The sequence below is a fragment of the Salvia splendens genome, chromosome 5 (assembly GCF_004379255.2).
Source record: "Salvia splendens isolate huo1 chromosome 5, SspV2, whole genome shotgun sequence".
Taxonomy (NCBI): Eukaryota; Viridiplantae; Streptophyta; class Magnoliopsida; order Lamiales; family Lamiaceae; genus Salvia; species Salvia splendens.
Window position 1 is genome coordinate 16,745,451 of NC_056036.1, and position 16,415 is coordinate 16,761,865.

At 37.2% G+C, this 16,415-nt stretch overlaps 1 protein-coding gene and 1 long non-coding RNA gene across 4 annotated transcripts; both read right to left on the reverse strand.

Moving 5' to 3' along the window:
• Nucleotides 1–4,242: 4,242 nt before the first annotated feature.
• LOC121804883 lies at nt 4,243–6,486 on the reverse strand. 3 transcript variants are annotated; one of them, XR_006051222.1, is made up of 6 exons: nt 6,226–6,486; nt 5,870–6,068; nt 5,466–5,771; nt 5,243–5,299; nt 4,871–4,944; nt 4,243–4,449 (listed from the first exon to the last, which is right to left on the reverse strand). It is a non-coding gene; the product is annotated as an uncharacterized LOC121804883 (long non-coding RNA). The 3 variants fall into 3 exon arrangements; XR_006051221.1 differs by having other exon boundaries at nt 4,871–5,022; nt 5,870–6,078; XR_006051220.1 differs by having other exon boundaries at nt 4,871–5,022; nt 6,226–6,485.
• Nucleotides 6,487–8,172: 1,686 nt separating this feature from the next.
• Nucleotides 8,173–16,209, reverse strand: LOC121804860. Its single transcript, XM_042204559.1, has 10 exons — nt 15,986–16,209; nt 13,194–15,742; nt 13,019–13,123; nt 12,680–12,832; nt 10,172–10,335; nt 9,943–10,090; nt 9,530–9,652; nt 9,277–9,364; nt 8,560–8,894; nt 8,173–8,483 (listed from the first exon to the last, which is right to left on the reverse strand). Exons 2-9 carry the CDS (start codon nt 15,564–15,566, stop codon nt 8,728–8,730), a joined length of 3,321 nt encoding a protein of 1,106 aa, XP_042060493.1. The 5' UTR covers nt 15,567–15,742; nt 15,986–16,209; the 3' UTR covers nt 8,173–8,483; nt 8,560–8,727.
• Between the last annotated feature and the right edge of the window lie 206 nt (nt 16,210–16,415).

The window sequence follows — 16,415 nt, forward strand, 5'->3', positions numbered from 1 at the left end:
AAACATTTTAATTATGTTGAACAAAAGACGTTCTTGATCTCCTACTTGCAAATATTAATTATGTACTAAAGTACATGTTTGCCTTGGTAATATAGGAAGATACAAATAGACAGCCTCATTGCCTTGTTATTTTGTTATAAAGCACGTGAATAATCATTAAGATTTTGCTAATCATATCATGTTTGATCGTCGATATTCGCTTCCAAGAAATGATTGAGTGTACCTTTGTTTTGGAAAACTAATGTGTAAAACATACTCCCTCCGTCACCCAAATATTGTCTCGCTTTGATCCAGCACGAATTTCAAGAAATGTAATGGAAAGTGAGTTGAAAAAGTTAGTAAATGTGAGTCATACTTTTATATATTATTTTTATAATAAAATGTGAGTAGGAATGAGTTAGTGGAATATAGGGTCCACTATAAAAAATGATAAAAATTGAAATGAGACAAATTTTATGGAACGGACGAAAATAGGAAAATGGGACAAACTTTCAGGGACGGAGGGAGTATGAAATATCAGCTTGTCAACTAGTTTCTACATTCTTAATGTATATCTCGTGCATTTCATTATAATTAATGATATATCATAAAACTTCTCTCAATAGATAAAATTAAAAGATTAATACTAGTTTAAAATTAAGGAAAGTATATAGGGATGTCAATCGGGTCGGCCCGTCGGGTTGCGGGCTAATCGGGTTGTGATTTCTTTCGGGTTATAGAAGTTCAACCCTAACCCTAAAAGGTCAGGATTCAGGCTAGCCCAGCGGGTTAATCGAGTTGCTACCGATAAGATTAACATGCGATCAATCCAATAAATAATGTTGAAAATTAGCTATATTCATAAAATGTAAAATATTTAATTATGATAAATTTGAGATATATGCTTAAACTCAATCATAAACATGATCAAATACTAATATTTGAGATATTTCGTGAAATTTTAATGTATATTTTAGAAATATAAATAGTTTTTTTTAGTGAATTTGAAGTTTATAATTTATTTATCAATTATTATATTAATAAATTTTTAATATATAATTTGTATATTTAATATAAAATTGATAGTTAATTTTTTAATTATCTATATTATAAAATTAATCAATTAAGTGTCGAATTAGGAGTAAAAAAATATAATAATTGAAATTTTACCGGGTTTTCGGGTCTGGCCCTAACGGGTTGCGGGTTAATCGGGAGCAGGCTAATCGGGTTTTGATTTTATCGGCCTAGAAATTTGTAGCCCTAGCCCTATAAATTTAGCGGGCTATTCGGGCCAGCCCACGAGTTTCGGGCTACACTGACATCCCTAAAAGTATACCTACATAAACGAATTAATGTACCCTGTTTAGTGTTTCCGAGATATGAAGAGAGAGAGAGAGATTAAATCCCTAGTGTGTCGTCAATCTTATGTGAGAGTTAAAATATCGATTAATTAATTAATTAATAACTATTTCTCACCAAGTCGTTGATTACGGCATAAGAGCATCCTCATCCGTACTCTTGCCAACTAGCACGGATGTGGGTCCGGATCCACTTTTACTCCCTATCCTTAGGCAAGAGCACAACACCCACATCCGTGCTCTTCCGCAAGGACAAGCTCAAAGGTCCCACCATTCTATTATTCAATTTAAATAAAAATATTTCCACAATATTAAAATGCATTAAAATTACCTGGAATACTATTACAAATTATAAAAAAATAAAAATTACATAATTAAAATTCTAAAAATTAAAAATTACATAATTAAACTCCTAAAAAATAAAAATTACATAATTAAAATCCTAAAAAATAAAAAAGGGAAATGGGAAAATATTTTTTATTTATTTTTAATCGGATTTTTTAATTAAAATCCATTTTTTTAAAAAAGAAAAAGAAAATTGCCAACGGTATTGCCGTTGGCCAATCAAAGGAGGACACGTCAGCTGCTCGCTGGCACGGACGTGCTTGATGCATCGAGCAGCGCCGTGCCAGCGGTGAGAGCGCAGCGGCGAACAGCGGGTGCCGTGCAACTGGCACGGACGGACGGACGTCGTCCTTCAATCGCTGCGGATGCTCTAATAGCGCATATAGTTCATGTTGTTACTTCATGAGACCCTAAAAGTTAACAACGTGGATAGTATAATTTTTAAATTGTAAGAATTCCTACTATATTACAAAAAAGTTAGTGAGCAAATAATTAAGCAACACCATTAAAAATTCAAATATTTTTTAAAGGGAGGAACGCATCGATTGACCTTGGTTTCCCTACTACAATATTTTAGAGGAAAATGTGCCGCAACCACACTTGGTTAGAAATTACAAGCAAGAAACAATCAAGATTTCAAAAAGGTTGTAATAAAGTAGTAGTAATCAAATTGACTCGGATATTTAAGAAGAAGAAAACATATTTCTGTTTGTCTTTCTCTCTAGGTTAAATCTCTCTCTCTCCATTGACACTTCTTTTTTTGCGTACATCACAACTGAAGACTACCTAATGACTTTTTTAGGAGAGCCGGTAAAGGAATTGGTTTATTGATTAAAAATATGAATATGGGCCATCACTAAATAATTGCATAATGATATATAATAAAATAGATGTGAGGGAGAGCAAGACAAAGAAGCGATGAATATCCACATTTATTTTTTAATGGATCAAAATAGCAAAAATAGATTTCTATTACCAAATGGAGAGACTTTTGATAATAATAATAATAATAATGTGGATATGAATGTAGGGGATCTTTTATTTGTTGTTATGTTTTAAAAGCTTCATTTAACTGAGGCATATTTTTGACATGTTGCAGAGAACTATTGGTCCTTATTATTAAAATTCTGACCTACGGCACACATATACTTTCCAAATTCAAATCAAGCCAACTAGCATCGAAGAATTTGTGTAGATGGAGCTAGCAAAGTTTCTGATAAAATTATAAGCTTGGCTCTTTATAAAATTTTAAATAAACTACATATTTATACTAATTTTATTAGTTTGAATTACAATGTAGTACTATACTACTATCCTAGCTAGGGGTGGCAAATCGTGCGTGCCGGGTCGTTATCGTGTCACACGATAACGACACGAACACGATAACAACAAACACGAACACGACCCGTTAAGAAAACCTCAAACACAAACACGAACACGACACGAAACCCTCAGACACGAACACGACACGAACCCATTAACGACACGAACCAATTTGGGTCAACACAACACGATAACAACACGTACACGAGATGACACGATAACGACTCGATAACAACACGACCTGATAACGGTTAAACCTATTAAAAATGAAAATAATAAGAATTAATAATATTAAAATATTATTTGTTAACGGATAACACGAACACGACACAGACACGTATTGTTAACGGATAACACGAACCCGACACGAACACGACACGGAATTTTCGTGTCCTTAACGGGTCGACCCGATAAGGACACGAACCCAATAAGCTCTGACCCAAACCCATTATTTTCGTGCCGGTTCGTGTCATGTTATCGTGTCGTGTCAAAAATTGACAGCCTTAATCCTAGCTAGCTTCCAAGAGTGGATGCCTGCATTATTGCTTAATTCTTTTTCTATGGCCGACTTGGTTGGAGTTGGTAAATTTTACAAAGATTTTTTTGTATAATTGAACTTTATATGCATGCATGTATCTATATACTAATGGTCATGCCATGCATGTAAATTCCATGGCCAGATCACTTTAAGGTGTACTATTAAGACTAAATAATGGTAATCATATTTTTATAATAAAGTTGCCCAATCCATTTGTATGCGACACTCAATTAGTATCCACAATAGGGTTTAATTAGCTTATCGTTAAAATACATTAATATTCATTAATTAACGGTATTTTCATATTCCTAAAAATACTAAACCTAATTGCTCGAAAATAAACGACACTACGAAACAAACGCTCATTTGCAAGCACCGATTTGGTCGCAAATAGGCCCATGTGCTCGCAAAAATGGAGATTTGCAAGCAACTTGCAAGCACCACACGTGCTTCCCATTTGCTTCGTTGCAAAATTTGCAAGCACATAGCTGAAAATTTGCAAGCACCTTGAATGTGCACGTAATCTGGTCAAATGCTTGAAATTTGCAAGCACCGCATTGTGCTTGCAAAATGTTTGTTTTATTAGATAAAATATGCTCGGATATGCTGGTTTGCTATATTGTTATTTTTATTTTTTATTTGTTTTCCAAATTATTATATAGATTTATTTATTAATTATTATCAAACGAATAAATAGAATAAATGGAATTCAGAAATGTATTCAATTAAATAAAATTGTTTTACACACTTCATACAGTCTGCATTGCTTAATCTATCCTTAGCTTCTTTTCATTTGTAGGAATTGTTGACTAAAGGCTTTTCACTTGTTCTACCAATGCAGCAGTTTGTTTCTCCGAGTATGCTCGCCTCTATCCGCACCACCGTCTTCGAACATCCGTTCGTTTGCTGGATTGACATGTAACAAATCAACAAATCAGTACGATAAGAATGGTAGGAATGAGTAATTTAAAAAAACTTGGAGAATGTTAAGTCCAAGGTAAGATATAGTTCGTTCAAGGCTAAATTAAGCAAAACGGAACATGGAAATGATCATTTGCAAGCTTGGCATGACAGTAGGGAAAACAACTAAAATCCTAAAGTAAGAATAGTTCAGAATGACTAGAAACTAAAATTTTACATATACACAAAACTTTAAAAAGTGCAGACAGTTTTGTTCCCTCGATAGGCATAAGTCACGTAAATCTACCAATCTTCTTCATTTCCTATAAATACTAATTCCTCTGTACATAAATTCAAACACACACACACACACACACACACACACACATATATATAGATAATGAATGAAAGAGAGAGGGAACTTTACAATAACATCGGAGGAGCCGTCGACATTTTCTTGCTATAAGTGAAATAGCAGCTGGGAGTAATCCGAAATACATCCTGAGAGTTACTACTTAATATTAGAGTAAGCCTCATACTTTGTCTTTGTAAACACCTACAACAATTTAGTTTTGGTGCCTGTACAAATAAAATGTGTTCTGCCGTAAGAAATAAAACAGGATAGTCGACAGATCTCTTACTTTGTTAACTAATTCACCAAGTGTCGAGGTGCACATTAATATATTATCCATGATATGCATAACAGAATATAGTTCCATTTCCATTTAGAGTAGGGATAATGCATAATTTATAGCAAACTCTTCCATCATGCTATAAAATATGGTGATTCTTGACTTACCATGTTTGAAAAGGTCGAATTTGACAACGGCTTTCTTGGCATTCAAAATTGTAAAATCTGCACAATAGAATATAGTTCCATTTCCATTTAGAGTAGTGATACAAGTTGCACTGACAACAATATGAAGCAGAAATGAACAAAATTCTCAAATTTAAATCCAATCTATGATCAATAAAGTGCAAATAATGTGGTATTGTTAAAGAAGATTAGGAGCAAGGATAACCTGAATGAAGAAGGGTGCAAATTCCTTGTTTTGAGCTCCTTAGGGTATATCATAACTTAGGCATCTGTTCACTTCTACTTTTCAATAGTTTAGGCCTTTGATCACTCACAATATTGTGTAGAAACATGGAGTTTTCCAACAACATCATATAAAATACTTGTTACTAAGAAAATATAAAACCCAAACAATTTGTCAAGGGGTATGTTAGTTGTGCAAATCACATAACAGTGGTAAGGCTCTTAGATGCAGAATTACCTCAACAAAGATCGAATGAAGCCAATTAGTAGTAGAATCCATTGAGTAAAGCTGATGAAGAATAAGATAGACCATAAACCAAGTGCTTTACATCATTAATGGATAGATTTAAATTAGAGACAAAAAGTGGGTTTAAATTTGGATCTTACTTGAGCAATGACACTATTGGTGTCTCTGGCGTATATGGCTCATGATCGCTCAAACCAGCTGCCTTCAATCCTAAAATCACAGCGATCCTCTTTGGAATTAGCAACCTTGGACATATCCAGCTTCGTCTTGAACTGAATCATCGATGACTTTCTCACACTAAAAAAAGCATATTCTTTGAATCTGTTCTCCTCTGAAAACCTGTCATCTCCTATGCGCCATCAGAAGTTGCACGATCGAGATATAGATTTGATCAATTGACTCAGACGACCGATATTTAGATTTGATCAATTGATTTAAACGATCGAGATTTAGATTTGATCAATTGATTTAGATTTAGATCAGATAAATCAGTTACCTTCTGCTGGAAGGTGATGATATGGTTACCGGCGGCGTCGAGCAAGACGGCGGATGTGGAGGCTGAAGACTTTTCCTCTAAGTAGGTTTCCGTTGAGGTCTGTGAATCCGAAAGTTCTTCTAGAGTCATCGGCATCTTAGGCGGCAGATCGGTGGCGGTGGACGTTTTTTTTCGTCAGAAGGCCACGAACGCAGCGGCGTGTGACTATCGGAAATATGGGATGAAGAGAAATGTTTAAAATAAATTGGGTTTTTATCTTGCGCCAATATTTGCTATATAATGCGGTCCAACAAATTATTTTCAAAGTACTACAAGTTGCGAGCACATCACTACTCGAAATGGAAGGCAATGCGACAATAGTCTTTTTGCTAGTACTATTTGCTCGCAAACCAATGGTTATTTAGAAAGTGGTAGCTATTTTTTTTATTTTGCTCGCAATTGTGCTTGAAAAACTATCATAAATGTGCTTGCAAATAAGTGCTCGAAAATGAGCCTATTTTTTGTAGTGTGAAATTTCGAATTTTGTTTCAAATTACCGGTATTTTCGGGCAATTCTGTTAATTTCGGATTCGGTTTTTAAAAAAATCTAAAATTTCGAACCGGACTCTAAAATTTGAAACAAAATTCGAATGCCAATTCTACTTTTGTGGTTCTAGTCTTGAATCTCATGTAGCGCAACTGCACAACCACGAAAGTGTAGTTACTTTATACATTAAGGCCTCTTTTGGTAGGTCTATTTTTGTTAGATTAGGAAATTTACTAGACCATAACCGGGTATTTTGGTGGACAAGTACATTTTCTCGTGAGCCATGGATGCGAAGCCCACGTGTTTTAGTTGGCTACGTCGTATGGCGAAATTGGTGGGTTCACTTGCATCAAAAAAAAGGTGAAACCCTAACTATGATAAATTTTCTCCTCTCTTTCTAATAAGGTAAACCAAACATACTAAAGAACATGAAAGCTTAACAATGATAGATCAACTAAGCAAAACTAACAAATTTATCATGTTCTAATGCAAACTTGTTAAATCCTAACATGCCTACCCAAAAGCTAGAGTTCTAAATGCACTTATTCTATAAATTTATCCATATAGTACTAGTACTACTTTGGTCTTGTTTGATGATTGTCATGAACTCAACCAAATCAAGGTTTTGTAGTCAAGGCTTTTTCATGTGATCAGAACCTTAAAAGTCAAGATATATAATACCCTCCCATAATCGGATGCTTTGACAAGTTACAAATAGCCCACAATTCCAACCTTTAGAAAACGTCACAAATACTACTCTATAAATTAATCACGCTGTAACAATCATATACATACTTTTTGTTAATTAATTGTGCTACAGGACGCTACAAATAGACGCAGTAGCTGAGCTCAATTAGTGTTCCAATTCCGCAAACTACAAGTTATCTTCACTAATTAACAAATACTACTACTATAAAGAGTGAAACTCATTTGTCTCAACAACCCCATATAATCTCTCTTTGTTGGTATCCAGTGTCTTGGCCTTATCATTTTTATTACACCAATTATTTATCTAGTTCCTATTGAAAGAAATATAGTTTGATATTTTTCGAAGAAAGATGATTAATATATGTGCAAAGCTTGCATATTTTGGAGTAATCACGATTATATATGTTCTAATCTTACACAATTTTTATGTCAAAATTTATACTCCCTCCGTCCCAACTAAGTTTAGTCGTATTCCATTTTAGGATATCCCAACTAAGTTGAGTTATTTATTTATTTTTATTAAAAACAAAACATCCAATCACTCTTACTTTATGTCATCACCCACTTTACTTTCTCTTTATCTTTCTTACTTTATTCATCTCTCCTACTTTTCAACACAATTTCTTAATCTCTGTAATCAAAAGTTTTGACTCTAACTTAGTTAGGACAGAGGAAGTAACACAAACAAGGAAAGCAAAAATAACAAAAAAAAATTAAACTGAGAAAAATTATTGACAGACAATATCCCTAAAAGAGTGTATATCTCCTAAAACCACATGGAGGCTTCTTACAAAATTTAATAACCAACAAAATCTCTCCAGAAATGCGCCAACTTCTACATACCAAAACTTTTGAGAAGATGAGCACCAAGCATTAAAATCGGGTGTCGGATTTACATTGTGGAAATTTACACGATACGAGGAATAAACGTTAACGTTCAACTGCATAATGTTTAAATACATTTACACATCTCTGGTGGCAGAAGAAAAGTATCATCCACACCCAACCATCTTCCAACATTGGCCTGCAATCAAAGAAAAAAAAAAGAGAAAAATTATAGCACCTCAACATATTCAGAATCATAAAATCGAGCGACTTACCATCTCTCAAGGCGTGTTTATCGCGCTCCATGAAACAAGAGATCAAATATTATTTTATTTCACAGATGAAGAGGGTAAATATAACATGGATTATTATCATGAAGTATATGCTCCTCTCTACTTCTTGTACTCTCACAAAAGTATAAAAAATTCTCTTGAGTGAAAGCATCATTTCAGATTCATTGCTGCAGCCATATTTCTTAATTTCTGAGCTATTTCTGAGAATGATGGCCTCTCTGCCGGATCAGAACCCCAGCAACTTTCCATCAACAACTTCCATTCCGGGTCACACCATGTAGGGATTTGTGGGCGTAAAGTGTTGTTCACAATTCCTCCTACAAACCATAAGAGAGCTTTAAGACAACTAACTTGCCATTGTTAAACATTGGACATAGACGGTTCTACTATCTGAAACAAGAGTAACTTATTATACACTGTGTCAAACTTGGTATATACAAAAAAATACTACTGTAGCATGCTAGATTATCATTCCAAAACAAAAAAAAATATCAAGAGTAAATGCTACAATAATGCACAAGATAATCATTATCAAAACTCAATCTCTAAGAATGCTTTAGTAGGTAGGCTTCCATACTATGCTCTGTACAAGAAAACAGCACCCCTAAAATTTTGCATTTCTTGGCTTTAGACTAGACTGCAGTACACCAGAGAGTGCATTTCAAAAAAGTGGTGCACTGCTAAATAATAATTCCATACCAATTATAGAAGCACAGTGCATATCGGTATATGGCTCATCACCAGTAAGTAGCTCCCACATGACAATCCCGAATGAGTAAACATCAATCTGTCATAGGAAAACAGATTAATAGTGTAAGTGATTCACGGGATTTTTTGGGTTTTCTTCTTTACTTTAGGGGTGTTCTTACTTGTTTCTTCTTTACTCAGTTGGGGCTTGTTTTATTCAGGAGTGTGAGGGGGGGAGGGGTGACTGAAATTGGACATTCCTTACCTTTTCTGTCACCATGTTACTTTTTCCACTCAGGAGTTCAGGTGCCATCCACGGTAATGTCCCACGAACACCTCCCGACACTAAAGTATTCTGTTTTACCTTCGATAAGCCCAGGTCGCCAATCTAAATTTTAATTCAATAAGAACAAAATCAGCTCTCATAAAAATATAAACCTAAACAACCATTCACTAACCAATTCAAAAGGAAAGCACAAAATAGTTAGGATTTTGGATGCCCAAACAAAGTAACATCAGCATAAACTCGTGACCAATAATCAGTTTCCCGCATAAGCTGTAGTCCAAAAGATCTTCCAGAATTCTTATTAAACTTATGAACTGCAATGAGCCACTGCACAGAGAATGCTGATGGACGAAAAAGAATTTCGGGAGTTTTTAGTAAGCCAGTCAACCAACCTTGCACACTGGACGATGCGGGTCTCTCATGTTTACCAGCAGATTTTCACATTTTAGGTCAAAATGAACAATATTTTTTCCGTGGAGGTACTCCATACCAAATGCAGCATCCATTGCAATTATGAGTCTCTTACGTCTATCAACTGTTCTGCTCATAGAGTAAATTAAAACAGAATCAGATATATAATATATGATGCGAATATGCAGGACAATAAGAAAAGTTCTGTACCTGTCCTTTTTTTGAAGAAATTGTTTCAAGGATCCATTAACCATGAACTCTGTCACAGTTGCTAAGGATCCATCAGGACCATCACGAACCACCCCATAGAAAGAGACAACATTTGGATGGTGCAACGAACTTAGTATCAGAGCTTCCTTCCAAAAATCAGCAATCTACACATCATGTAGGTGAAATCAGAATTCAATGAAAAATGAAATGCCTTTTAAGGGGGTGAGTGGACCATTTCCTAACATAACACTTAACATCATAAGAAAGCTCATATAACTTACTGAATGAAAACGATCCAATCGTAAAAGAAAGAAACTTTTAACGGAAAGCAAAATGCTCAGTACGGAGGAAAAATAATGACTATCATCGAAGAAAATTTCTCCAACATGTGTTTTTCCACTAAACTAATGATCTAGTGAATCTTACATGCATTGTGATACCAATCAGCCTCCTCCTTGGAAGGTTTACTGTCAAGGCAGCCAAAGAGGGGATAATTTCTGTGCTCTGTACGTTAGATTAGTTATATCGTAATTGGGAGAACGGAATGATGTTACAGACCATGATGAAGATGAGATAAAAGCTGTGGACGTTAGAAGCGGCCATGATCGCCCGCTACAGATGGTGGGATGTTCCAACCTCTAGGAAGAAAAGAAGGTGCTGGACGTGTGATGTTGAACAGCCGTTAATTCTTTATTGCCATTATCCTTTATTGTCTTGTAACTATGAGTTGATGCTACCTTGAGTTCAGAGAGGGAGTTTCATCCACTCAAAACTTGTGTATGACTGCAGCAACCGTGGCCTTCAATGAAGAAGAATTTTCAACAACACTTCCCATTCAAATAATCAATACTCCATCCTTCCCACTACAAGTGATGGATTTCTTTTGGGCACGTGATTTAAGAAAATGATATTTATAGAGTTGAGTGGAGAGAGAGTGAAGTAGAGAAGAAAAGAGGTATAAGTAGAAGAGAGAATAAAGTAGGAGAGAATAAATGAGTTTTTATTTTGCTAAAAATGGAAATTGATCACTAGAAGTGGGACAACCACAAAAGGAACATCAATCACTTGTAATGGGACGGAGAGAGTACATTTCATACTCAACCAATTCAACATTGTCTTCGCCTTTCCTTCTAACATTTTGATGCGGTCCTTCTAACATTTTGATGCGGTGAGTGTGGAGCTATGGTGGTGACAAGAAGCGCTGATACGCGTTTTTTTGGTGGAGTATGATGCTTGAGGATGTGGTTTGAGTGCAGTCCTTATGCAAGGTCGATAGCCCATTGCTTATTTAAGCAAAACATATCTCTGCACAATCGCTGTCCAAATTTGTATACGAGAAGGAACTGATGGCCTTGGTTCCCGCAATCTAACATTGGAGGCCCTATTTGCTTGGGCGAAAATTTATCGTTCGCACAGAGTCAGACCAATATAGTTTGTAGAAACACTCACTCAACCATTGATGATACAGAATTTGGCGGCCAAGCTTCTCAGGTATGATTTCATTATCAATTTTAAGGAAGGGCCGCAGATCGAGTAACAGATGCACTCTCTAGGCTAGATGAAGAGGTTGAGATTGCAGTCATGACTTGTCCGCAATGGCTTTATTGGAAGGCAGTGCAAAATAATATGTCCAACAATGGCAAGCTATGTTTGACAGCTAAGCATTTCACCCATGTGCATGGTATTATATTTTACAAAGAAGGTGGGTGGTGAAAGAGAAATCAGAATGAATACGTTAATTCTTAGCTGAATTCCATGTCACTCCAACCAGCGCGTCCACCAGCGCTTGCCAACCATATCATCATTTGGCTGCAAATGTCCATTGATCAAGAATGATGCAACAGGTCATACTTTTCCGTGGTTGTTTGCCAGGTGTGTCGGCGCAGCATGAACGAAATCACCAGCCAGATTATTGTTGCCGCCATTGTTGATTCCTACTCACATTTAGGATGACATTAGCATGAACTTCATATCCAGACTACCAAGGGGGGTGGAGTAAATTGCGTTTTAGTGGTGGTGGATCGATTTTCAAAATACAGGCACTTCCTCGCTCTTAAACGCCCATTAACGAAAACAGTTGCACAAGTGTTCATGCATGAAGCGGTACGACTACACGGTCTCCCTAGTTCGATTGTGTACGATCGCGATCCTATTTTTCTAGTGCATTTTGGCAAGAGTTTCGAATGGCAACCACTTTAGAATGAGTTATGCATATTATCGGGAGACTGTTGGCCAAACTGAAGTCTTGAGTCGGTGTTTGGAAACCTATTAGAGGTGTTTTTCACCTGAACGCCCTAAGTAATGGAGTAAGTGGATGGCATGGGAGGAAAATATGGCTTAAACACAAAAATCATTTTATTATTTCTGAACCACCCATCACCCTCAACCCAAAATATAAGCAATTAGTATCAATTAAAATCTCTTTTGCATGCAAAAGAGAACTAGGAATACATCCTGTTACCAGCACAAGATTACTAAATAAATAGGCATGATGCAAAAAAGGCATACCAGACGTTCCCTTTCAGAGGGTCTTCCAGAAAAGCAGCTGGATTTTATTCTTTTTATGGCTACATCTGATCCTTTCCACTTCCCATGGAATACAGCACCATAAGTTCCAGAACCTAATTCCCGAATTTCTTCCAGATCTTCATTTCTTATTGTCTATAGAATTAAACAAACACACATTTAGTAAAGGTAGCACATCAGAGGATTTTGATCAATTAAATATGCAAATGTACTTGGTGAAGAAAGTGACATTTCCAATAGCATATAACTACGCAATTGGGAGGAATAAAAGCAATCAACAGCAGTTATAATGAGCATAACATCAAGAACATAGATGAGAACCTGCAATCCTCGATCAAGTGCTTCTGCCTCAGCTTTTGTCATCTCTATCTCAGAGTGGTCAACATTGTCATTATCAGAATCTACCTCCAGCTCCATGTTGCCATCCTACAAAAAAATGTTATTTTAAAAGTACAACCATAAATGCACTAGGATTATTAGTACACTTGATTTTTACCACTCCATTTTTTTGGTTTTGAGCATCCTCCCTTGTATCAGTATCATGCACACTGCCCAAATCAGAGTCTTCTTGAACTTTAGCTTTCACCTCCTTCAAAGTCTGTAACGTTGCCTCCTTCACAGACGCAATTAACTCAGGCAAGAATTCCAATCTTTCATCTTGCTGTTCAGGAGCACCAGCATTAGTTTCATCACCATTTAAAGTATCACCATTTTCAATTGCAGATTTTGGAACATCGGAACTTATGGCTGTCGATGATGCAGAAGCATCTGACTTCATGTCAATGGACGCATGAACACGAGAATCTTTGGCCACAGCTCCATTATTTTTCTCATTGCTCCCATCATATGCACCATTCTCATTCCTGATAGCTGATTTATTAGTTTCACTGCCACTCCGGGAACCTATTACAGAAGCAGCAACGTTCACAACCACTGATGCATCATCAACTAGTGAGACTGGATCAAACATAGTAAATGGATCTTTAGAAGTGCCTGGTGTAGCCAACAGAGCTGCTGATTGGACAGGTTCCACATTACATGGATGGTGGTTCTCCAAAGTGTATTTGTTAGGAGGAAGTTTCACAGACTGGATATGAGGAAAGTCTGACATAAGAGAACCATCAAAGCCCACAACTTTCTGCGATGACTCCGCCCAGGGACTCTGATTTTCTAAACCAGTTCTCACCCTAGGACTTCCCTCCAGAGCACCACGAATGAAACCCATTGGAATAGAGCCATTAACTAGCTGAGAAGAAACCGGCGTTTCATAAGAGGGACCACCCTGCAATGGACTATGAACATTTCTCCACAGAGGTTGTGTAGGAATATGGCCATGAGGAACCTGGTACACATTATCAGTTCCATATGTGTAGGGAGCATTCCCAAAGCGAGCACTCCGCTCCTCTGCGGGGGACAAATGGACCTGTGATCCTGTTGCTGCAGCTTGGTCCTGAAACACTTGACTGACGTAGTCAACTCCAGGACGAGGATAGCGTTGATCATCATGATGGATGTAGTTTGATTGCATTTGGTGCCCGTCACATACATTACCATGCCCGAGTGGAGCATTCATCCCATTCTCCACAATATAACTATCAGCTAACCTTCCAGATACAGGTACAGATAGCCGTGGTCTAGGTTCCTCTGTCCAAGGATTTGACTGATGCAGTGAATTCCATCCTCTTTCATGACCATGGGTTTCAGAATACATTGACCGAGGATCATTAGGTTCTCTGCTGTAATATGGAGGATTTAGGTTTCCCTCTGAATTCAACATGTATATGTCTCGGTGTCGAGGGCACTCAGAACAAGAACTAGGGACCTGAAGATATCCATTTCCCATGTTTGGTGGCTCCAGGTGCGACTGCTCACCAGGCTTCCAAGAAGAATCAGGATAAACTTGATTTCTTTGATATGGCATCCGGCAATGGTCACAAACACTGCTGGCGTCGTAGACATTGGACCCTTGGAGCATGTTGTTTACAGAGCCAGCTGGAATCAGCACCACATTGTCTGCATACGGTGGCTGTTGCTCATAAATAGAATGATTATTAATAGGAGGCCGATTATAATCTTCAGGAACTCTATCGAAGTCTCCATATGGTGTTCGATAACGAGATGATGAAGGTGAAGTAGGAAATTCAGCAACAGGTCTCTGATCTAAAGGTTGTCGAGGAGAGTAATAAGCAGGACTCCATGGAGCCTCCATTTCATTATATCTTTGATTAACTGCTTGCTGGAGTTGCCCTGAGCCTGGATGAGGAATTGTCAGATGCCGCAGATTCATTTGAGCCATCGGTAATTCCATGTTTCTCTGGCCATGGACACTGCCATCTAGATTCATTTGGGTAAAGTATTGCTCAGCAGCTTGGACATCATCAAGTGATCCAACTAACAACGATTCACCAAGTGGCTTCTCATTAAGGCTATTCAAGGCATCCACGTACCTCTTCTCATTGTCCCTTTCATCTCCATCTCCGAAATGTAAAGAACCATCTTGATCAGGATGGGCAAACAAAAATATCCTCAGCCTAGTAAACCCATCTACGGATCCCAACTTATCATACTCCTCCATCATATTAGTTACATCATCGTCGTTTACAACAGATACAAGAGCATCAAGATCCTCATCCGGCTGCTGGTATTTCAGCACAGTTACACCCTCGTAAAGCTCCCTCATCTTCCCCATGAGCTCTTCATAAGTTATATCACGCTGAACACTCACAATCCGCGTCTCACCTCCAACATATCTAAGCTTCCCATCTTGAGGGCGGGGCAGTATACTACCGCTGAAACTGCATAAGAATTTAATACGCTGACTTTCTTCAGCACTCAGGACGCCTGCCGGGGTCATTGCAGGGCTATCCATCAAGGACTGAGGTTAGCAGTTGTTGATCACTAATGTTGGGTAGACTCAGATCTACTTGGCTCAGATTCTTCACCCCCTCAATTATACACATTGAATTCACACATGAATGTCTTAACACTTGTACGCTCCCAATCCAAATCCTAAAGCCCTCGTTCAAGGTCCACCAAATTCAAGCACTAAACAGCTCAAATCATTTGCAACAACAAAAAGGGGCCAAATCTCAACAGTTAAAAGAGTTGAGAGAGAAAATTTAAAGCATTTGAAAATTCAATAGGCCAATAGCAACACCAAAATCCACACTTTCACACATATTCATCCCAAAATAACAAACTTTTATGCCACATAATTGAGCTTTACAAGCATACTTAAATCCAGATTCAGATACGCATGAAAACGAAAATACAGAAACATCAGATTACCAGATAACAGGGGATTCCAACTACACCAGAGCCCTGAACTTTTTATCTTCTTCTCAAAACCCAAAATTCAAGAAAACCCGGGAAAATCCCCCAAACCTTGTGGATCGCTCGTAACCCTCCTTCAATAAAAAAAATCTAATAAATAAATAATAAAAGGGTCGTAAAATAGTGCGCTCTTCCTCAAAAAAAGGGGCAAGGAAAAAACTAACAAGATACATAATCCCTAATTCATGCCAATATATCAAAAGGGAAAAAGGGATGATACATTGATGAGAGGGCGAGGGGGGAAAATCGGGTTTATGGGGCACTTTACACGGGAAAATCGGGTTTATGGGGCACTTTACACTAAAGATTACGTAAATGTACCCATTTTGTTATCTATTCCAAAAATGGGAAAAACGCCAACCACATTGGCGTTTCTATTAGTAAA